Genomic DNA, 24,773 nt, shown 5'->3' on the forward strand with positions numbered 1-24,773 from the left:
AAAAAAAAAAAAAAAAAAAAAGTAGCTAACTATAAAAAGTATAGCATAATAAATATATACAAACATCAGAGTATAATAAATACATAGTACTTATAAATGCATGAACGAGTAGCACACTTGCTTATTAGCATTACCAAATATTATATTTTGCACATAATTGTATGTGCTATACTTTACATGACTGGCAGTGCAGTCGGCTTCTTTACGCCAGCATCACCATGGACCTGTGAGTAACACACTGTGCAACTGCATTATGATGGCCATGATGTCACGAGGTGATAGAAATTTTGCAGCTCTGATCTCACAGGATCATTGTCATCCATGCAGTCTGTCTTTGACAAAAATGTTAAGCCACACATGACTGTACAAGTACATCAGGAAATAATAAATGTTATGAAAAAAATAAAAGAGGATGCAAGGATTGAATTGTGTCCCCCAAATTCATATTCTGAAGCTCTAACCCCCCACTGTGATGGTATTTAGAGGTAAGGTCTTTGGGAAGTCAGCAGGCCATGAACGTGGAGCCTTCAATGATGGGATTAGCGCCCTTGTAGGAAGAGATACACGAGAGGACATGCACCCTCGCCCTTGCGCACTCTCTCTGTCTCCCCCCCCACCCAGCACAAAGAGGTCTGGGGAGCACACAGTGGGACAGGGGCCGCCGACAAGCCAAGAGCAGAGGCCTCAGAATGAAATCAACCTTGTTAGCACTTTGATCTTGGACTTCCTAGCTTCCAGGACTGTGGGATGTGTATTTCTGCTGTTTCACCTACTCAGTCTATGCATTTTTGTTATGGCAGCCTGAGACGGCTAGGACAGAAGGTCAGGGGACAAAGAGTGATGTGAAGCTGGGCTAGCCAGGGTGGCCAGGAAGCCTGATGTGCAGGAATAGACTATTAAAGATGTGAGGGAGTAAGTCATGCTGAGATTTGGAGGAAGAGGCATCTGAGCAAGGCCCTGAGAGGAGAGTGGGCTTGGTGGGACACCTGGGGACAGAGGAGGGGAAGCAAACCAAAGAATGTCAGTGAGCTGAGCGGGAGAGCCAGGGCCCAGGCCATATGGCTTCACAGGCCACCTGAGGGCCGAGTTTACTCTGAGTGTCTTGGGAAGATGGGGCGAGAGAGAAGTGGTAGTCAGGTGCTGCACAGCCTAGGTGAGAGGTGAGGGTCCTGCAGAGGAAGCGAGACAGGACTAAAGGGTTTCATTGGACTTGACTTTTACTAACAAGAACCGGGAAGACTTTATGATCTTTGGCTAGAGCTACTGGGTCCAGTGGGGTGCCATTTACCAAGGCAGCAAAGCTGGCAGCATAGCAAGCCTGCGGGGGAGTCAGAAGCCCCATAAGTAGGACTTGTCTTTTAGAGTTCTTAGTGGAGATGGGAATAAACAGTGGGATATGGAGCCTGGAGTTCAGGACACAACAGTGGGATTTGGAGCCTTGGAGTCAGCAGTGGAGAGGTGGTACACAACTCCAAGGGACTGGATGAGACGATGTAGGGTGTGAATATAAAAAACAAGAGGCACAGGCTTGAGTGCTGGGGCTTCCTGACAGTTAGAGGTTAGGGTGCTGAGAAGGCACACCCAGCAAAGAAGGACGCAGACTGGAAAAGTACTCTATGCCCACAGCCAACGGCAAGGAATGTCTCGTGATGAATGAACACAGTGACTGTGTCCAATGCTGTGAAGGTGAGGAAGGTGGGGACGGGGAGACTGGATAAGTGGCTGTGCCACTGCAGTGCCCACCCGTCACTGTCACAGATGTGGCTGGAAGAACAGCCCTCTGGAGGGAGTTCAAGAGACAAGAAGAGAAGAGACAGTCTTTCAAGGAATTCTGGTGTAGGGAGTAGGAAAAAGTAGGTTGAGAACTCAGGTAGAGTACTGGGGGAAATACAAATTTATTCAAATATCTATGGCCTTGCTTCCTAACAATTGGAAATCAATTCATTATTGACATCACATTTGTATAACACTTTAAGTCTTGTACATACTTGATTCATATAGTCCATACAATTCTAAATTATTTTCAGATTAGGACACAAGATTCAGAGAGGTAAAGTAACCTACATGAGGTTCTCTTCACCAGAGAACCTCAGGTAAAGCTGGAAGCCAGGCTCTCTCACCGAGAGTTGGAACGGTGCCATGGGAAGGCTGTGGGTTTACGGTTTGGTCAAATGCAACACTAGATGTTACAAAACTTCAGAATGAGCTGTATTGAACTTGGGTGTTATTTTCCAAATTCAAAATTACTAAATCTCCCAGGATAGGAGGGTGTTTCTCATCGGCGCTACTCTGTAAGGTCAGGCATAGTGGAAAATCTCACCTTTTCAGCAAAGATGGGGTTTCCTGATAAGTGGCTCAGGTGCATAAACTCCAAATGCAGGGTTCCAAATTCTGCCAGAATACTGCTGCCTCCGGAGGCCCAGGGCCAGTTCCTTCCAATACCACTGAAGAAGAGAAGAGGAATGGGTCAGACTAATTCCAATTTTCACAGTACTAAATAGTAGAGATGAAAACGACAGCTTTTAATAATGGCATCTCAGCTAATACAGCACTATGAATATTCTAAAATCAAGTGTTGTTTTCTTTGGCAACTGGTTTTAGGCTTTGACTCCTCTTTCCAAATTGGGAATTAGTGTTGATGTAAGTCAGAAAGAAGTTGCTGTGTGCTTATTACCGATAAATAAACAGGCAAACATTTTGGAAGGCACAGGTGCTATAGAATATAAAACAAATCAGACCAAAAGCATCTCACCATGCCCTAATCCCACATAAAGCCCTTCAACATTTTAATTAATTTCAGTCTGAGATTCCATGGAATTTTAGACATTTACATTATATTCAAAAGTTTATTTAGATAGAAGATAAATTTAATATTAATTGCTTAGTTGGTTATATACCCATCCATCCCTCTCCAAATTGTCCCTCCATTAACTAGATTGCCTTTCTTATGTTTATCTTTACACTATTCTATTGTCTAAGGCACTAACTCCTTCCCTGTCTTATCTAATCTATGCTCAAGAATCTCAACAAATTATGCTATGCAAATCTGAAAGAGTTAAAGGCAAGAACTTCAAAACTTATTGTCTCATAGCTCATCTTAGAGAACTGCTTTTTCGTCTTCTAAAAAAAGCTATTAACACATATACATACAAACACACAAGCGACTTCTGAGACATGATCGTATGTGCCAGTATAGCTTATTTTGGGAGAGCCACTTAAAACCTCAAGACATATGGTAATTCAAATAAAAAATAAAGCTAATCATTCTCTTCACCAATATACTCCTTTTCAGATACCTCAAAACCCACATTTGGGTTTTAGTTTGAATGCACATTCATTGCGTGCATACTATTTGCACTGGCATTGGAATACAAGATGATAAATCATTCTTTTCCTAAAGGCCTTATAGTGTAATGGGAGAGAAAGACTTGAGCACAAATAATTTCAACTGAATATGGTAAATGCCAAGATAAACACCTCCAAAGTTTTCTGAGCACCTAAAGCTAGGACATGCGATCTAACATGAGGGATCATAGAAAAAAGGCTTCTGCAAGGAGGAGATTCCTGCGTTGAATCTTTTTTTTTTTTTTTTTTGAATGTCAATAGATCTAGGGGCACAAGTGTTTTCTGTTACATGGATGGACTATATAATGCTGAAGTCAGGGCTTTTCGTGGACCTGATGTCAGAACAGTGTACTATGCATATTATATCTGGTAGGTAGATTTTTATCCTTCACTCCTCTCCAACCCTTCCCCTTCTTAGTTTTCAAGTCATTACACGACTTTATGAGGATATACACCCTTCGTTTACCTCCCACTTGTAAGTGAGAACATGTAGTATTTGGTTTTCCATTCCTGAGATGCTTTACTTAGAAAAATAGTCTCCAGCACCATCCCAGTTGCTGCAACCACATCATTTCATTCCTTTTTATGGTCGCGTAGTACTTCCTGGTGTATTTAGATATACACCTTCTTCTTTATCCACTCCAAAGTTGATGGGCATTTAGGTGGGTTCTGTATCTTTGTAATTATAAACTGTGCTGTGAGAAACACTGGGGGGCGGGGCAGGCATCTTTTTGTAAAATGACTCCTTTTCATTTAGGTAGATAACCAGTAGTGGCACTGCTACATCAAATGGGAGGTCCACTTTTAGTTCTCTGAAGAACAGCCATACTATTTTCTGTAGAGGTTGTACTAGTTTAGTTCCCACTGAGAGTTTATGTAAGTGCCCCCTCATCACACCCAGGCCAACATCCATTGCTTTCTGATGGGTGAGGTGGTATCTCCTTGTGGTTTTCATTTGCATTTCTCTGATGATCAGTGATGTTGAGCACATTTTCATATGTGATTTGATTCTTAAAGGACAAATAAGAATTAGTGAGGAAAGAATGATGAAGGGAGGAGGTGGGATGGATGGCACCCACAGCTGAGAGGCTGGCCGGGAACCGGAGGGCGTCTCTGACACAGGTGAGTGGTGGGAAGGGCAGGTTAGGAGGGCAGGCTGCAGGGTAAGCCGAGGCCAGGCAGTGAAGGCTTGTGGAATGCTCACATCCCTCCTGTTTCCAAGGCAGACTCCACTTAAATGCTGCCCTTGGTGTCCTCTACATCTCTGAACAACCCCTTTGTCTTTGCTGCACATCAGTCAGCAAAGGAAAGGAAGACAAAGGCAACCGGTGCCTGGAATCCTGGGCTAGCCTCATTCTTATTCCCTGTCCCCTTTTACAGCAAAATCTAGCTTTTGTTCCAAAAATACCTATACAGTACACCCAATAAAAAGTGTATAAAAAATAAAACACAGTGATCTGAAAACCATACATTCATTTATTTTAGAAAATGCCCTAAATTTATTAGGTTCTGGAGATGTGAGTCAGTTTTGATTTTCATAGTTGGCTTAGATAAAAGGAATAACTACTCATCCAAGTAGGATGACTAGTTACTCCTAAATTTTATTAACATATGGCAAATACACATAGTAATTGGTCATTAATTTGTTGTCATACCATATCAATTTCTTATTCCAATCATTCCACCAATGACCAATGCCAGTAAGCCTATTAATAAGAACTACAAATTGCCATGGTCTAGAGAAATATTAAAAACAAAGCTGCAACATAAGGCGGGGTGGGGGGGAGGCAATGATGACTTTACCCTGCAAGAGAACAGGGTGTTCAGAAGCCCAGCCCACCTTCCAGATTTTCAGGGCCTGGTGCTTTCCAGTTCAGGAGATGAGGACATGTGGTGGCACACAGAGATGAGAAGGGTAAGCAGAGTGTACGGACTCAACTAAAACTCAACTACTCTGTATCCAAACATTTGTTCCCCGCCATTAATGTGGGAGTCAAGAGAAAACCAGAGACATAACATTTTTCAGTACGTTGAAAAACTAAGACTTCAAAGGGTTACATATTCTCCCTTCCTACTTTGTACACATTCATATCAGGAGTAAAGCAGCACTCTCCTCCATCACTGTGTAATTATATAGGGAGCACAGACATCAAAAGCCCTAGCTGAGAGAATGTTATGCTAACTGGAAGAAAACTGGGTGCAGAATATGAGGTTTGCTTCTGTGAAACGACAGCTCTGGTTACTTTTCATTCAGCCTACAGAATCAATGTCTTTTGATAAAATTACTTGTAAGATCAGTGGTTGGACTGACTTTTAAACATAAGTCAGGGAAGCAGCACAACTCCATCTATGTTTCATATGTCACATAAGGTCACTCACCTGTTCTTAGGCAGAGCTTCAAGGGCAGATGGATTAACCTGGGGGATGACATGGGGCAATCCCCACCCCTATGGCCACCATAGCTGGCACATGTGTGTCTCGGGGAGATGGTGGCCTCCTGGTTTGCAAAGCAGGCACTCACTGAGTCACAAGCAAGATTTAATCACTCAGAATCTTGAATGACTTTTAGAATCTTGAATTCTAATGAAACTTAGAATGAAGGCAAAGAAACAGAATGATTCTGCAGTCATTTCTGTCTCCAGATTCTAAGCTGACTGAGGACTCTCTATATCTGTAAGGCTCTTATCTCTCAAATGACATATGGACAGTGGGCATTTGTTACTACAGTAGGTTTGTGACAGAGGGAGATGAGTCCAGACAGACTCCATTGGTCCAGACTCTGCTCCATTGGTCTGGGGGTCAGAATGCCCCAGGCATCTCTTGTTACCAAAGGCTAGGCATTTTTGACCTCTGGGCCAAAACGAAGCTTATTTATAGGGGTGAGGGATTAAAATGTCTTTAACTTCAGTTTTACTACCAGAGTATTTTAAAGGCAGTTGTGGTGGTCTTTATTTGGCCTAATTTATAAACACTAATAATATTTAGAAAAATAGTAGCTTGTGTTCAGAAACTATTAGTTTCATAAGATAGGCAAGAAAGGGAGGAATATGTAAATATTCCCAATCTGGCTCTAACGACTACATTTTTAAACTAAAATGATAAGTCAGCATATGGAAATGTATACACAAAAAGGCAATTAACATGCTCTGTGAGCTGCCAAGCATTTGGTTCTAAGGATCCTTGAACAAAAATCTAAACTTCTGTATCACTCTCATTTCATTTATTTTTGTTTCCTCCAATTACTAGTTGTTCCATTTTTAAATGACTATTATTTAATATACATGTTTCAATTTTTAATTTAAATTTATAATATTTTACAAGAAAGTAGATAAAACATCATAACAAAAATAATTGATTTGGCAATTTGCAATTAGAAATAAATCTTTAAAGAAATTGAGTCACTATCATTCTTTTGAGAATTTTGAACACTGTTTTGTTGCTTTAGAGACGATCTGAATGTACTTTTTACAGCAGTAGTAATATACTTCCTCTGCTTACTTTACTACATACAAGAAGGTATAATTATTTATAGACTTCATAGCCCTGATAAGCAACGGGCTTTTATGTACTCTTCCTTCTGTCTCCTGGGAATGGTTAATGGGCCAGAGAAAGGACCTACAGTAATAATGGTGCCATACTTCTGACAATTAAATCCCGTGGGAGAATTGCTATTTTTCTGATCCCGTAATGATTCAAGTAGTTAGAGAACTGTTTTGGAACAATGATGTATCCCCTCAAAATAATCTTAATTCAAGTGAACTAAAGGCATATATTATAGACTAGGCTGCCCAGAAACAACTTGGATCACTAACACATTCTCCCTAATATATTCAAAAAAGTAATTTACAGAACTGAAATAATTCAAAAAAATTGCCAGATAAATATAGAAAGTATTAAATAGTTACAAGTCTTGATTAGCTATGACTTTCCTTGCTACTTTATGCAAAATGGGAAATGGACCAATAAAGAATTATTCTTTCTTTTTTTTGAGACAGAGTCTCAATAAGTTGCCCTCAGTAGAGGGCCATGGTGTCATAGCTCACAGCAATCTCAAACTCTTGAGCTTAAGTGATCCTCTTGCCTCAGTCTCCCAAGTAGCTGGGACTACAAGTGCCTACCACAATGCCTGGCTATTTTTTTTTTTTTAGAGACAAGGTCTTGCTCTAGATCAGGCTGGTTTTGAACTCATGAGCTCAGGCAATCCATCTGCCTTGGTCTCCTGAGTACTGGGATTACAGGCATGAGCCACCGCACCCTACAAATAAAGGATTATTCTTGCCTGAATAATGTCCGATTAGCTGATCAGTAAATAAACTCCCTTCAACTTCATAAAATTGGTTTACCTCTTGGGGTTACGGAATTATCAATTTTCAAAAGAAAATACTCCCCCGCATCCTATATATTATTATAAAGCTTTACTATGCAAATAAATGGCACACAGGATATTTAGTTCAAAGGAGCAGATAACCCAGTATTATTCCTTTTGGATTTTAGTGCAAATTGGGAAAGAATAATTAGAAATTTCACAAATGATTGCTTCATTAGCTGTATTCCCAAAGCTAACTGATTTTGAAATAAAGCAATTTAGGCTTCACTTATAAATGCCTCTTCCCAAAAAGGCTGGCAGTGTTGATCTTTCAAGTTCACATTCTTAAGACCACACTAAAAGCTGACCTACCATTTCCAGGGGAAGTGGATTCTGTGCCTAGCTGAGATATTACTGCAGCTTGTCCGTAGAAGTCTGACTGGGGAGGGCTGCTTCCCTGAGGACATCCCTTGGGGAAAGGTGCCTAATATTTGACTAAATGAATCCATAACCCATAGCTTACTTCTTTTGAACAACAGTAGGTTAAATAAACCGCCAAAGAAGGTCCACACTTAAACTTCTTAACTGAGGGCCAAAATAATGTTTAAAATTAGTCATATCTTATTCAATCTCATCATGGGTAGTTATTTTAGGTAGAACTAAAATCAAATGCTTATTATTTTAGCTTCTTCTTACTCTCAGTACTGCTATCTTTGCATTTGACTATCTGGGACTGTGGAGGAAGCTGGGGGGATACCAACACTGAGATGGTGAGAAGCGCTCTCGGGTTCTATAAATAACCTGCTCCTGAGGTCCAAAGATGTCGTCATTCTCTTTCCGAGTTGTCCTTTGGGGAAGACCTCCTGGCTAATCACCACCAGTGAACTGCAGGTAAGGTGAATGCAGGTGTGCCCAGTTAGTTTCAGGCTAGCACAACTGATGAGAAAGCATTTCAGTGCATTTAGGATTGAGGATGAGTATGCATGCACACACATTCACTTAAAAAAAGGGATCATATTCTATATCGTGTTCTAAATCCACATTGCATTTTTCATGGACATCATCCATGCTATTAATGTACATCATCATTGTTGTTGAGTGTATAGTATCTGACTGAATATAACCTTAAAATAATTTTTTGAATGGATATATTCTGATTTATTTAAGTATACCTTAGTGATGGAAAATTAAACAAATCCATTTTTACTTTTTGCCACTATAACAGTTCAGTGGTGTGTCTAGTTTCTGTTTTAAGCTAACTTATTTTTAGAGAAAAATGTCTACATTTTCTCTAGTGGAAGACTTTAGTTTACTTATCAAAACTGATGAGGATGGATTTGTGAATGTGTGTTAGAGGCATAAAGGTCCACTATTTACAGAGCCATTTCTCCTTGAAATGGGAGTGGCCCACCTCATCTGGTAGCCTCTCAAACCCTTGGGATATACCAGAATTCTCTGTTGTAAATCATCACCTCATGTCCTTTAACACTGAGGAAGAGATAGCTACAATCATTTCTATCCAGATACTTTTCTAATAAACTTTAGGATAGAAGAGAAGCATAAGATACTCCACCTTCACAAAGGGTAGTTTACTAAATTAGTTTGCCAAATATCCTCCTATAACTCTCCCTTACTTAGGTTTTAGATACAATTGCTACATATTATAAGAGTTTAACACTATCATCATTCTAAGACTGTACTTAAGATATTAACGCTATAGTGAAATTCGGTTGTCTACCTCTGTCTTTATTCTGTGGGTTTGTGGATCATCTATGGACCACGCTATATGAAAGCAATACAGACTCCAGACTCTAAATTCTGCCCTAGGGTCTCTTGCTACAACCAGAGAGGCTACTATTGCTCAAACTTCTACTAGACTCTATGATTGTCAGGGACAGAGATCCTGTTTTTTGCGCATATATGATCCCAAAGTCTAGAGCAGTGCCAAGAAGTATGCTTAATTTAATAAAATCAAAAGGCAAAAAACCCAAAGGGGTTGTGTCATTATTTCCCACCCCAAACTTATTATCTAAATAATATAATCCTGGAAACCACCCAAATGGTCATCAACTCAGGAATTCATTAACAAACTATGGTATATGTATACCATGGAGGACTATTCAGCCGTAGAAAGAGGGAGACGTTATAGCTTTTGTATTAACCTGGATGGAGTTGAAACACATTCTTCTTAGTAAAGTATCACAAAAATGGAAATGCAAATATCCAATGTACTCAATACTAACATGAAGCCTAATTCATGGCCACAGAGGAAATAAATTCATCTCAACTCAAGTTGTGGGAGCGGGGGGATGAGGGAAGGCAGAGGAAGGGGTAGGGAAGGTTTGGGGTACTCCCACTTAATGGGCACAATGTAGGGGTATCTGGCCCACCTTTTGGGAATGGGACACAATTATAAGAAGGATTCTACCTAACAAATTCAAATATTATGGCCTGGTTGTTTGTACCCTCACATTAACCTGAAATTAAAAAATATATATAATCCTATATTTAGTGTCACTTTCTTCAGGACAATCACGTGGCTTACTATCAGAAATCTGAAATGATCTGCAGTGGAGAGTTCTAAGACTTGAGATGTGGTGAAATCAGGAAAATGAGAACAGGATGGTAAATTCCGATGAAGGCTGAATTTTATTCAATTTAAGTGACTATCTTTTATTCTGGATCTACATCCTTTCTTTTTTTTATGACACTAACTTACCTTTTTTTTTTAACAAAAATTAAATGATAATAGTTTTTTGTGGAGAATGTATGCTTTTTCAATGAAATAAAATCACTGGCAATGCAAAGCAGGTCTCTCAATAATTAGGGAGATGTTACTTGGTCTAAGGAAGCTAAAAGTTTGGTACCACTGATCTCCAGGACACAGAGCAATCACTGTTGGAAAGAACAGTTCACTATCAATTATGCCAAAACTAATGTTAGTTTTTGGCAGAAGTTCTGAGGTAAAAAACGAGAATATTAAATGATTCTGTTCAACAGGTTAAAAAATGAATACTTCGAAGATGTACCTTGCCAAACTCAGCAAGGTAAGACTGAGCCAGTCAGTTGTAATTTACTGAGTGCTTACTATGTGCTGGTGACTATGCATGGTAAATGTCAAACATGGCAGGAGACATGCTCAAGTATTTGGGGGTCAAGAAATCCTGCCCTAAAATTTTAGAGGGGTAGAGTCTCAACTGCAACTCAATCAATTACATTTTTGTTCAGGCAGGTGAGTAGAGAACAGTTTTTGGAGAACCCTTTCTGTCCTTCCTGTGGGCATTCTCCAGAGCTATTTCACCAAGATCAAGTGAGTCTAATTAAATTTTTATAGAAGATGTTAAACTTAGTCTGACTGGTAAATAAAGCACATTGATATCTTACTACCTAGGTCAGCATGTCCTTACTGTGGGTCTTGTGCAGATTATGGCCACTTGGGATGAATTGGGAAGGGTTCATTCCTTTGATGCTTAATAGCTTAGTCCTCACTATAATTCAAAGTGGGTCATAAACTGTTTTAAGGCAAGAATCAGTAAAATGGATCTTACAGTAAGGCACATGTAGTTAAATGCCACATATGGTACTACTCAAATTCCCAATGATAAATTAATGTCAAGAAGGTAAGTTTAGATATTTCTCTTAATGTCGGATGTAACTCCAACCCAAAGAAACTTCATAGTTAATTAAACCACCACATAACTTCAAATGGTAGCTTTTCTTAGTTTCGAATTTTTACATGGGAATAACACACAAAAATATGTGCATTGCTTTTTGTAAGAGCAAACAGATTCAGGGATTACTCTCAGCAGATGCTGGAGGATAAAGCAATTGAGCTACTTCATTCTTATTTTCATGCCTTCTGCCTGCAACTTATGGTTTGGAAGCTGTTGGAAGCTGTGTTATGAAACAGTTTGGCAAATGACGTTTTAAAAACACAAAGACTGAAAGAATCATGACAAAAGAATGAAGAGGACAATGAAGAGGAAAACTCAGCAATAAAGACAGATACTCTTCTTAACAGAACATGGTTGCCATAATAAAACCAATATCTGCCCTGTTTTGGTCCTCAGAAATACCCATATATGAAATAGTCAGTGTTAAAGGATAATGAGCATAATGTAATCAGCTCCAGGCTGCCTGTGGTATCTTCTGTGCTTAACTTTTCATGCTTAGCTTATTTCCCTAACCGGAGCATAAGATCTAAAGGCAGAAAAACAATTCTGTTTCTTTTCTACCACCACCCCCTCACATCGTAGGTGCCATAACTTGATAATTGTTGCGTTTATAACAGGCAACAACACATCCATTTCTGAAACATTTCAGTCATCCATAATATTTTCTATAAAATTCAGAAATACTCTCAGCAAGGTCTGTTACCCATACTTAAAATATTTTACATGGATTTCTACTTTTAATTTATGTGTTCACCTTGATTTTACATGTTTAGACATGACTACGATTACTTGTATTATTGGAAAAATATACTGAAAATGTAATTAAACTCCTAACAAATTTTACAAAAAGTGATCACAACGGGGGCAGTTTTCATGCTCTGAACGTCTGGTAGCCTCCCAATGATGATATTGACATTAAGGGAACGTTTCAGATATGAAATCAACCTATGTTTCTATCAATGGATGAACAGATAAAGGAAATGTGAAACAGATAAAGGAATATTGCTCAGCTATAGAAAAGAATGAAATCCTGTTATCTGCAACAACGTGGATGGAAATGGAGGCACAGAAAGACAGATTTCTTATGTTCTCACTCATACATGGAAGCTAAAAATTGAGGCAATTGATTAAAATTAAAGGATGGTCATGGGGCTCGGAAGGGTAATAGTGTAAAAGGGAGGATAAAATAGGGATGCTTACTGGGCACAAACATAGATGAATAAGATCTAATATTTGACAAAACATGGTGACTGCTATCAATAATAATTTCTTGTATATTTTAAAATAACTGAAAGAGTGCAATTAGAATGTTACTAACACAAAGAAATGATAAGTGCTTGAGGTGCTGGACACCTGAGTTGCCTCAACTTGAGCATTATACATTGTACGGCTGTATCAAAAACATCAGATGTATTCCATAAATATTTATATAATTAGTTTATTAAACACATTTACTAAAAATATTTGAAATGTTTCAAAGGACTAAGCAAAGGGCTGGTGGAACTTTGATAGTAAAGCTGTATATTTTCTAGAAGAAAAGTTCAAAATATGAGCGCTGACAGACACGTCAGCAGTTCATAAAAAACTTAAGTGGCTGCTCTGTAAAATGCAAAAAAAAGCAAGAACATCAGTGCAGTATTTTGAAACAGAAAATTATCATCATTATTTTACCTTTCAGGAAGTAACCCAGAGAAATGAGTACGGACACACACACTCGTACAAAGTAACTTCTGGTAACCTTACTTTTCAGAAAACATTTCAAAATGCTAAAATAAAAACATTAAACTAACATTTTGAAATCAGACACAGTGACTGTTCTCGTTTTACCTTTAGGAGTTTGGGCATTAAGCACAGAGTACCAGGTATATGGCAAAGGGCACAGAGGATTTCAGGTAATCATTTGGCTCTCAAAGTTCATTCTTAACCACTAGGAATGGGGATTGGTAATGCAAGGTGAAGAGAAAGAATCCCTGAAAGAGAGGAGTCTGGAATGGAGGGGAAGAGGCTGAACTTTGGAATAATTACACCAGACTGAGACCAGACTTTTCCAGATAGATTTGGCCTGAAGTCAACTGCTGAGAAATATAGCCATGAGCCAGGATTTTATGGATTGGGCTGACTCTTGGTACCAAATAAATCTTACAGTTGTGATGAGTTCCTTCTTTTTTTCAAAGATGTCAATTTAAGAACAACAATGCTTATGGGCTATTTTTCTCTTCATTCAAAATGAAAATGTTTTCTTGGATCCCATGGGAAAAATATACATTTTAGAATTCAAGATTACTTACTTCAGTTAATAGGAGAATGCCAATGTAAAAAATAGCACAATTATCTTGTAATGGGCAGTGCTAAGAAGGGAATAAAACAGGTTGACGTGGGGAAGTCTGACAAGGATCTCCTTTAAATTGGCTTGCTGGGAAGAACATGGTGAAGGGGGGCCTTCCCGGAGAGAATAAAGAGGAACTAAGGAACCTGCCTGGGAAGACCTGGGAGTGAGCTCTGCAGGTGCCCGAGGTGGCCGCCACTCTGCAAAGCCTGTGAAAACACAAGGCTGGCTGGTGTGGCTAAGACTCGGGCAGTGAAGGGGCTCCAGCGCCAGCGCTCCGAAAAGTTAACAAAGGGCAGATCGTCAAATGCCCTTTGGCCAGAGCAAGCATTTGGATTTATTCTCACTGCAATGGGAAATCACTGGGCTTTTAAACAGGGGGTGATAAAAACATGCTTCACATTTTCAAAGTTCACTCCAGATGCTGTGGGAAGAAGGTCTACATGAAAGCAAGCCTGGAAGCCAGCCAGCGGACACAGCAGCACCTTCTCAGCTGACCCCTTATGGTGACCTAACTGTCACAGGCTGGGCTGCACTACACACAGTTATTAATAACTGTTGTAGGCCTAGTTCCTTGTGTTGACCACCTCTGTATTTTGAACAGTTTTGTTCCAGTACCTGGCGCAGTCAATGTACAGAGGGTCTACTGAAGTTGTCCAGGCAAGAAGAGGCAGATGGCGGTGGTGGTCTGGACTGGGGACCCATAGGGACAAACTGACATGTTGGGATCAAGTTTACATTCTGGAAGTAAGAGCTGTTGGATTCTGGATTTGTGGATGAAGGAAGACAGGAATCAAGGATGATTTCTAGTTTTTTGGCTCCAGTAGCTGGGTGAGGGCTGATGCCAGTTATGATGGAAAAGAGTGAGGTGGGAGCAGGTGTGGTAAGGACAAGCCTGGATTCTGTTTTCAGATCTTGCTATCATAACTATCACCCATCCTTACAAGAAACAAGCCAAATGTAATTCCTTTTCCTTTCAGTTATTTATAGAGATCAATTTATTCAATTTGAGAAACTTCTTTGCAGTTGCTTTTCTGCAATCATTTGAAAATTGTGAAATAGGCAAATGGCAAAAAAAAAAATGGAAAAGATGTAAAAAATTACGTAATAGAAATGAATTTATGTTGGACTCCAGAACCTACTGTCATTTCATAAATTTCCTAGTGTACAGTCATGTACATGAATGACAAAATTAAAAAAAATACAAACAGAAGTAAACTATGCACACTGTCGTATACTTACACTATGTCTGATCAAAATCAAATAAATCATCTTGCTCTCAGTCTCATTCTAACAGCACAGTATTCCAATGTGTGGATGTACTGTGACTCAGATAACATCTTCCTGTTGTTACATGGTGGGTCTCTAGGATAAAATCCTACAAGTGGAACTCCAGGTCATAAAGTATGTATAAGCACTAACTAGCTGCCTTCCAAAGAGTATGCCCTGAGACTATTCCCTCCATGGGTGCACGAGAATGTTTTGGTTACTAACAAGGCATTTATCAAATTTTTGAACCGTGTTCAAACTTCTAGGTAAAAAACAAACATCTGAATGCTTTTCTAATTTGCATTTCCATAGTTGTAAGCTTCCGAGGGTCAGTGGCCAGTGGATTTCTTTTTCTGATAAACATACCTCTTTATACACTTGTCTTATTCATGTAGTCAAAACACTGCTTTCACATCTATTATAGCATTCCTTATACATTGCTGTTTTTAAAAAAGAATTCCTTATAAATTTTAAAAATTGCACGAAAAATGCATGTTCATTGTAAAAAGTGAAACAATATAAAAGATGACTTGCAAAAAAGCTAATATTGCATCCCTCCCTCACTGTAATTCTTCCTGCACTTCCAACCTGCTAATCCTAGTTAATCAATGCTATGTATCTATGTGCATACACATAATATTGCTATATATACATATATCTGTATCTATATATATGGAAAGAGAGAGAGAGAGAGAATTTGTTTTCAATAAAATGTATTACATTATACACATTATTTAGCAAGGCCTGTCTCAATTATGAGCTCATCACAGACACCTTTCTAGAATAGCCTTTTTTACCAGCTGCACGATAACACTGCATAAAATGGGTAATCCTGTTCTATTATCTCCATTCTCTATTGATAAACACATGTAGACCCATCTTTTCTAATTTTTAAAAATTTTGCAATCATGACATATTAACCATAAGTATTCATCCTAATGCTTTTAGAGAGATATTTTTATACATTAATAAAACTTGTCTTTCATCCATCTGGTACATTGCCACTTTTTCTTGATTTGTTGTCTTTTGATATTAGTTATGTTTGGGTTATAATAATTTTTATTTGGTAAAAATTTCCAATATTTACCCCTATATATGTATGTTCTGGGTTCTTAGCCCTATGTAGGAAGTCTTCTCTTCTTATCCAAGATTATATTGTAAAATCTCTGAAAACTTGGGCAATAACTTTTTCCCCCTTTTAATTAGATTTAACAATGAAAGTTCCAGTAGTATAATATATAAAGTTTACTTTCTAAGCTAGAAGTATTTTTCTTCTGCAAACAATATAACTTTTTTACTGTATTAGGCTCACCTGTTCAATAGGTCAGCTATTATAATTATGACTGTTGATAATGGAGCATTTAAGTACAGCAGGTTCTCAAACAATGTCATTTCATTCAATGTCCTTCTGTTAGAAGGTTGATAAGAAAAATGCCTTGCTTCCTAGCCAGGTGTGCTCTCTGTGTGGAGTGTGTACTTTCTTCTCAAGTCTCTTGGGTTTTCTCTACTTACTTCAGTTTCCTCCTGTCTCCCCAAATTGTGCACGTTAGGTTCACTGGTGTGTCTACAAAGTCCCAGCCTGCATGACTGAGTGTGTGCATGTGTGTGTTGGGTGCTCCCTGTACTGGGATGGTGCCTGTCTAGCTCAGGTTCCTGCCTAGCTCAGATTCCTGCCTGGGGGCCCCAGCTAATGGGAGAAACTCTGGCCACTGGCTAACCTGAATTGAAGTAATTGGGTCAATAATTGTCTTCCTTGTTTTTATGAATCTTATTAAAAAAATGTATATATATGTATATATATAAACTCACATTTATTTCACTGTTTGCTATTAGACGTGTTTTGGTCTTTATTTGGAAGCTTGACATTTTGGCAACCAGTAATATGTGATCATAACTCTTTTTTATATCATTAGCCTATAGTAAAATTGGTTTAGTTATACCTTTTCATTTTTCTTTTTAGCTTAAAAGTCAGTTTCTAAGAACCAACTGCTGATGTTAGATGAAGTCTTACTGTATTTTAATTTCTTCTTAGCATTTCTTTCTCTTTTTGATTTTACTGCAAAATTTCATTGATTTCCTCTTTATAGAAATTTAGTATTTCCATTAATATTTTGCCACTGAGAGAGGGGGAAATAGTTGCATTTAAATAATGGAGACCATTTTATCCAGAAGAATTTGGGCAATACAGAGGGTGAAGGTAAATTAGGGAAACAGGTCAGGTAATCATTAAATAAAATTTATGCATTTGGGGAATTTTCAAGTGTGTTCGTGGACAAGTCTCCTAAACTCCTTAAGGCAGCAGTTTACAGACCTACAAAGCTAATAACACCTGCATATCCTACTTCATAGGGTTTTAGCTGGATCAGATGGGATAATACACAAGAAAATGCTTTGAAACTATAGGATTTAGCCCAGCAAAACATTTTTATCTTTTTGGATTAAGCAATTGACATTTAGCTAACCAAAAGAAATCTGTTTTTGGGTTTTTCTTTTCAATTTTAGAGATGTCTACCCAATAAAAATAAATTCACCAAATGTTCACTTAGAGATAGAAATTATAACACAAGGAGTAATGAAACAAAGCAAGGCATTCCCAAGCATTAAAAATGTTAACAAACTGCTACTGTTAACAGCCAACTTTCTTAAAGCAATTTAATTGCTATGCAATTACCAAGTATGCATTACAGCATTTTAAGAAAGCCCTTACACGCCTTGTAAGCCTTCAAGAAAAAAGTAACTAGAAAAGTATTTCTGAGAGTAAGAGACAGTCACATAGACCAATGACACATTATTCAATTTAGTAAGAAAGGATACGAAAATCTTATGCACTGATTTTTCTCCTATCAAGGGTTAAAAAGATCAGTCTATTTAGGGCAGGTACAGTATACCTTTTCTTGAGTTCTTATAGGATCATCATTTAAAAAATCTATTTGCTTTGAATCCATGATTTGCACAGGAAATTAGTAAAAATTATTCTCTCAAATTATCTTCTGCCAGAAGAGGACTTTACTATAATATTCACTTTAGAATGATTCACAAAGACTACCACAGAAATCTTTCTTAGGCCTAAACTTTTTCACTGTGATAACTACTCTACTACAGACAATATGTAATTTTTGTAAAGGACATTCTGATATTCAGAGCTGCTGATCTAATCACCAATAAACTAATAGGTTAAGTGCAATATTAAGCTTAAAGGTTCTAAAGGGTAAAAATTTGATAGCTCAATAATTTATTTTACTTGACAAGCCTGAAGAGACATTGATTACATTTTCCTATAGTATTCTATATATGAAATTACTTTCATTTAGTATCTGATTTGCACATAAAATGGCTTTCTCACTAGAGTTACCTATAAACAAATGAAACAATGTATGAGCCCTTCATAGGGCTCACACTTTAAAAATAAACAGTGGATGCCTCTTTTAAATGAGGACAAGTAAAAATTGTTATATAATTCAATTAATTGCTACAATAACCAAGTAGGTAGTATTAGCTTACTGTTTACCAAAAGAAACTAGGACTCAGTAAGGGTAAGTGACTTGTTCCAGTTATTAAGTGGCTGGGATGGGTTGGTTTTCATACCAGGCCTGATTAGTTCTACAATGTATGCGCTGCTTTTTACAGATCCTACCTTGTGTAATTTTTAACACTCCTACATAGGTTAGCAGTTAAATTAGCCAGTTTCCTGGCTCTAGGAAAGCAAAGGGAATTTATTAGCACAGAAAACTGAGATATTGCCAATCCATGTTTATTTATTTGAAACACCCTGGCATTTAAAAAAGAGAAAACAGGGTGGTGCCTATGGCTCAAAGGAGTAGAGCACTGGCCCCATATACCAGAGGTGGCAGGTTCAAACCTGGCCCCAGCCAAAAACTGCAAAAAAAAAAAAGAAAACAATGTGTACAAAATGGACTCATAGTATAGTCTTTTTCTCCTTTAAAAGTCTCCAGTGAAAACATGCTATAAAGAGGAAATAAAACGAAACATGCTGACATGTTCTAACAAAGAAATGACAAAGAAGAAAGAAAGAAAAACAAGTTCAATTTCTTAATCCCACCAAAGCAGATTCTAAATGTATTATCACCAGGTCAACAATACTCACTAGATCCACAGGCCCAAAGCTTTAACAGCATCTGAAACATTTCTGAGCATTACATAAATTTTTCTATTTTTTAAAGACCCCATCTTTAATGGCCATATTCTCTCTTTCATTCCCTCTCTCTCTCAATATGTAGTTTTTATTAGATACCACAATGTTTTAAAATAGAAAAAAGCATAAAAAAGATAAAAAACAAAAAATTTAACTTCCAATTCAAGCCCCATCCACATGTTTCCTATTCTCTCTTCACAGATAATCACTGTTGTTGCAATCTCATTCTGATTTTTTGCATATATTAACAAATATGGATAAATATTCTTCCCCTTTTACATAAATACTAGCAGACTAAACACATCATCAAGAACATATTCTTGTTTTGTGAAACAGACTCATTTTCTAAAATTTTACTTTTAATAAAAAATGTCAAATACACAAACCAGGTAAAATCAGAGTACACACAAACAGTAGATTTACCCGGATACTCACCACTCAGATTTAAGAAATACTAGGATTTGTTTTGCTGTAATTGCATCCCCTATCTATATATAAGCATGTTAATATTACTTTTTCATACTAATATTCTTTGGGGGAATTATTTTATTTTGTATTTATTTTATTTTATTTTTTTGCAGTTTTTGGCCGGGGCTAGGTTTGAACCCACCACCTCTGGTGTATGGGGCCCTACTCCTTGAGCCACAGGTGCCGCCCTGGGGGATTATTTTAAAGAAATTACAGATATCAATTCACTAAACATTTCAGCACGCACCTAACAAAAAGTAGGGACATTTCCCTACATGACCACAGCATTAGATGCCAATAAGAACCATTAACAGTTCATCCAATTTTTCTACCTAACCTCAAAAAGTACTCTATTTTTTATAGAGCTCATTTTTGCTACAGTATTGCTCAAATAAATACTATAGTTTTAATCAATACAAAAAGGTTATCATAAAATATTTCTGTATTTTTATAGATTTAAGATAACATTTATTTTCAATACTCTTAGAAGACACTTTATTTTTAGTATTCTTTTCTTAATTTTTAAATTTATTTTTCTCCATTAAAAAATAATTTAGGACATTATGGTGGCACACGTTTTGGTTACATGGATTGCTTTTGTACAGTCTGAGTCAAAGTCTCAAGTGTGCCCATCACCAAGACCGTTTGCACTGTGCATGCCAGGTGGGAATTACCCCCCGCACCCCCAACGCTCCTGCCTGCTTGGTTTCCACTAAATTTTACTACTACATGTACACACGAATGAGTATGGATCAATTAGTTTCAACTTGATATTAAGCAAAAGTGTGGTTTTTTTTCATTCTCACCATACATCAATTAGAAGAAGGGTCTCCAGTTCCATCCAGGTTGTTACAAAAGGTTATTAGTTCATCACTTTTTTTTATGGTTGAGCCTCATACACCACATTTTATTAATCCACTCATGTACTGATAAGCACTTAGGTAGATTCCACATCTTTGTGATTCTGAATTGTGCTGCAATGAATATTTCACTGCCTTTTGCCTTAATTAAAAAAAAATCTTCAATTTATATACATTGTTAGCATAGGAAAGCTTCTTTACCTTGACTAGCTTTCTACAGCCTGAAAAATGTCCAAATGCCTTACAAATATTATTTATATAATCAGCTAAAATCCTGGGTAGAGTTAGGGAGTGGGGAGGAAAAAACTGAGCTCCCTTGTGGCTGGATCGTCCTTCTTCCTGCTCCATAATCGCTTTACTGACTGACTTTGCCAGGAATGTGCTCTTTTTTTGTTGAGACAGTCTCATTATGTTGCCCTTGGTAGTGTGCTGTCAAGTCACAGCTCACAGCAACCTCAAACTCTTGGGCTTAAGCGATTCTCTTGCCTCAGCCTCATGAGTGGCTAGGACTATATGCATCCACCACATGCCTGGCTAATTTCTAGTACTCTTATTTAATTGTTTAAAAGGGAAGAGAAATTAGTTCTGCTGATGGTTATACAGTTTTGAGAATATACTAAAAACCACTGAATTTTACACTCTAGTTGGGGGAATTGTATGCTATAAGAATTATATCTCAGTAAAGTGGTTTAAAAATTGGGGAAGAGATGCAATAAATACAAAACTCATTTAAAAATATTTTGTGAACAGAATTAGTTACTTAAAGTAGAACTGAAAATTTTCCTTTGTATTCCTATTACTGAAGTAAAAGCTTAATAATTAAACTAAATAAACTAAAGCTACTCATTCTACTATTTTGGTTACATAACCACATTACAAGTGATATTCTTGTTATTTTAAGCACATTATATGCAGTTTATAAAAAAAGGATAAACCTACTAATGTTGCTACTGACATGACAAAGAAAAGAAACAAAAAGGTAAATCTAGAATAATTTTTTATTTTATAAAACCAATCAAATAATTCTTTCAGCAGAAAACAAAACAATATCTAATCTTGTAAGTTATCTGACTTAAAGCAAAGTAAGTTATTTTATGTTTCATTGATGGCACTGAAATCTACCACGACCATTTTGCAGGGATATTTAGAAAAATGTTGCAAAAGTATTAATCATATTCACATTCAGTAATTTAATAATTTAATTTCCATAAATTTATCCTAAAGAAATTATAATTTTATTCCAAGCATGAATACTTACATCCCCAAGTATAAATGCATGGTTTGTGTATTACGGTACTATTTATACTATTATCAGACTGAAAAGAGTTTGAATATCTAACAATAGGAGACAGGTTAAAAAATTGCAGACTGTTTAGAAGATCTAATATTATGCAGCCATTAAATATTATGTTGGAAGAGAACATTTAATAATACAGGAAATTCTTTACAGTATCGAAAAAAATGGAAGGACTTCTGGCTTCTAGTAGTGGTGAAGAAAATTTGTTGGTAAACCACTAAGAGGCAATTATAAAATATATATATATATGTCTCTCTGTGTGTATATTTTTAAAACTTAACTATCTAAAGGCGTTCAAAGTGACCCAAAGCAGGCACAGCCTAAAAGAGCATTGGCCGCTGGAAGACAGCTAGTGCAATGAGTAAGAATTTGAGTAAGAGGGTTTTTTGCCTGGTTTCAGAAATGGCAGTTTTACTTTAAGATGGCACAGGACAGAGTTAAAGGCTGGAAGCACACCTGAAAATTTAGGATGGGATCCTGGAAACAAGTGAGCCATAGATGGGACTAACATTCTGGCTATGACATCCTGGGCCCAAATCCCAGGATGACCAATAATGACATGCAACGAAGGAAACACTAATGGTTTACCAGGAAAACAACGGAGAGAAACCAGAGGGACCCTGACCTTTGATGGCCAGAACTAGATGAGATGAGATTGGCACTTGTTGCTTTTATTAACTGCAGATCCTCCTGAACCCATGCCTAGCTCAGGAGGCAGGAAGCTAAATCCTTACTGATTTCAAGAGTCAGAGGACAGAGCTAGTTGATGTTCCACCACAAACTATGCCTACATCCTTGACTGAATGTTCAATTGTACAGGTAGAAAGAGGATCCCTAGGAGGCCAGGTAAAAAAACTATAGCAGAACTGAGCAGAAATACCAGCTGGAGGACACTGCAGAGACAGTTTATGGTTTGATTCCAAGAGACTTAACTGCCAGCCTAACAGCAACAAAATAATTCTGAGAAGTACACAACACATTGAGAGCTGCTAAACTAAAAATATTTAGCTTTTAACCAAAAATTACTAGACATAGAAAGAAACAGGAAAATGTGACCCACGCTCAGGACAAACAGAAACTAACTGAGTGGGCCTGGATGCTGCCCTTAGCAATGACTTTAAGCAGTTACTTAATACATTCAAAAAAATGAAAGGAAAATGTGCTAAAGAAATGACAGGATAAAGTTGAAGTTATCAATATAAATTTTTGTAGCTGAAGAGCAGAGAAAAAAATTCAATATAAATGCACAGAGCTTTGGAGACCTTGGGAATGACATGAAAGGGTCAGACAGTGGTGTAACTGAAGCCAGGCATACTCGCAAGTACTTGTAGTCCCAGCTACTTGGTAGGATGAGGCAGGAGGATTGCGTGAGGACGGGAGTTTGAGGCTACGATGCATTACGGTTGTGCCACTGCATTTCAGCCTGCACAACTATGTAAGATCCCACCTCTATAAAAAAGAGTGTAATTGGAGTCCCAGCAGGACATAAGAAGGAAAAACAGGTAGAAAAACTAGTTGAAGAAATAATGACTAAAAACTCCCCAGATTTTATAAAAACCATGATCTAATTAAAAAACCCCCAGCAAGTTGTCAGACAGGGTAACGACAACAAAAACCACACCTGGCTATGTACATCTGAGTCAAACTTCTGATAGCCAAAGAAACAATGACAAAATATTGATGGCTGACTTCTTATCAGAAATAACGGAGGCCACATGACACAAGATTGGCATCTTCGAAAAGCTGATAAAAATCTAAGTAGGAATAATTCTGTGCCTGATAAAAAAGCATTCCTTCAAAAGCGAAAGGGAAGAAGGTATTTTCAGATAAGCAAAAAACTGAGCTCATGTGTTGCCAGCAAAGCTGCAGTAAAACAAGCCTGAAAGGAACAACACAGATAGTAACTGCGATCAAGAGAAAGACATTAAGGCCTTGGAAATGGCAAATTATGTAGCTAAATAGAAAGTTGGTCAGCCTTTCTATCTGAATTTTTCTTTTCCAAAAAATAGTAAGGTTAATAAGAACTATACTGTTCCTGTAATTCATGTGAACTAACAGTATAACTCGGAGTAGATTGTGATTCCTACAGCAACCACCAGAAAAAAAGATTGCAAAGAGATATAGCTAACGTTTCACGGAAGGAATCAAAATACTAAAAGATATTTGATAATCATAACACCAAGAAACACCGGACAGGAGAAAAGGAGAACGCGCAGGCAGCATGAGCTTCATGTTTGCTTCAGTTCCCCTCCCCTGCATTACACAAGGGGGAGGCCCAGCAGCCTGGCTGGATGCTGTCCCTGCGTGGAAATGGGAATCGTTAAAGGTGCTGCCAGCAAACCTGCCCCATCCTTGCTACAAATGGAAACATTATTATTCTGCCTAACCTTTGCTCTAGAAGGAAAGAAAAAACAAAACAAAACAACAAAATTTTCCATTGTCCGAAAAGATGACATTTTAGACTCTTCATCGGCCAAGGCTATTTACTGTGTAAACATCTTTAAAAAGATAGTTGGGAACAAAAACTGGTATGATTCAACAATTTGACTTCTAGATATTTGCCTAAGAGAAATAGGTAAAATGTTCATATAAAAATGTAAACTTGAATTTTAATGAGCGGCTTTATTCAAGTTCACCCAAAACTGGAAATTCATGTAACGCAAATGTCAATAACCAGAAGAATGAATAAACTATGGTATATCCATACAATGAATTACTACTCAGCAACAAAAACAGTGAACTGTCATAAACAGAACATTCATGAACCTCAAACAGTATTCTGTGCAAAAGAAACAAAACATGGAAGAATAGATACTGTATGATTTCCTTTGTACAAAACTTCAGAAATGACAAAACTGGGCTCAGCGACTGTGGCTCAAGTAGTTAAGGCGCCAGCCACATACACCTAAGGTGATGGGTTCGAATCCAGCCCGGGCAGCTAAACCACAATGAAGGCTACAACCAAAAAATAGCCAGGCATTGTGGCAGGTGCCTGTGGTCCCCGCTACTTGGGAGGCTGAGGCAGGAGACTTGCTTGAGCCCAGGAGTTGGAGGTTGCTGTGAGCTGTGATGCCA

The 24,773-nt window shown here is 37.7% G+C and overlaps 1 protein-coding gene across 3 annotated transcripts in view; it reads right to left on the bottom strand.

The window, feature by feature from the left end:
* MAN1A1 (mannosidase alpha class 1A member 1) overlaps nucleotides 1–24,773 on the bottom strand; it is a 186,117-nt gene that overhangs the window by 27,972 nt on the left and 133,372 nt on the right. For all 3 annotated transcript variants that reach the window (XM_023513364.1, XM_023513368.1, XM_003781632.3), the window contains exon 7: nucleotides 2,321–2,444. In XM_023513364.1, the coding sequence (XP_023369132.1) occupies nucleotides 2,321–2,444 (124 nt within the window). The remainder of the gene's footprint in view (nucleotides 1–2,320; nucleotides 2,445–24,773) is intronic.

Source organism: Otolemur garnettii, unplaced genomic scaffold, assembly GCF_000181295.1.
Source record: "Otolemur garnettii isolate 467f Iridium unplaced genomic scaffold, OtoGar3 scaffold00002, whole genome shotgun sequence".
NCBI classification, from domain to species: Eukaryota; Metazoa; Chordata; class Mammalia; order Primates; family Galagidae; genus Otolemur; species Otolemur garnettii.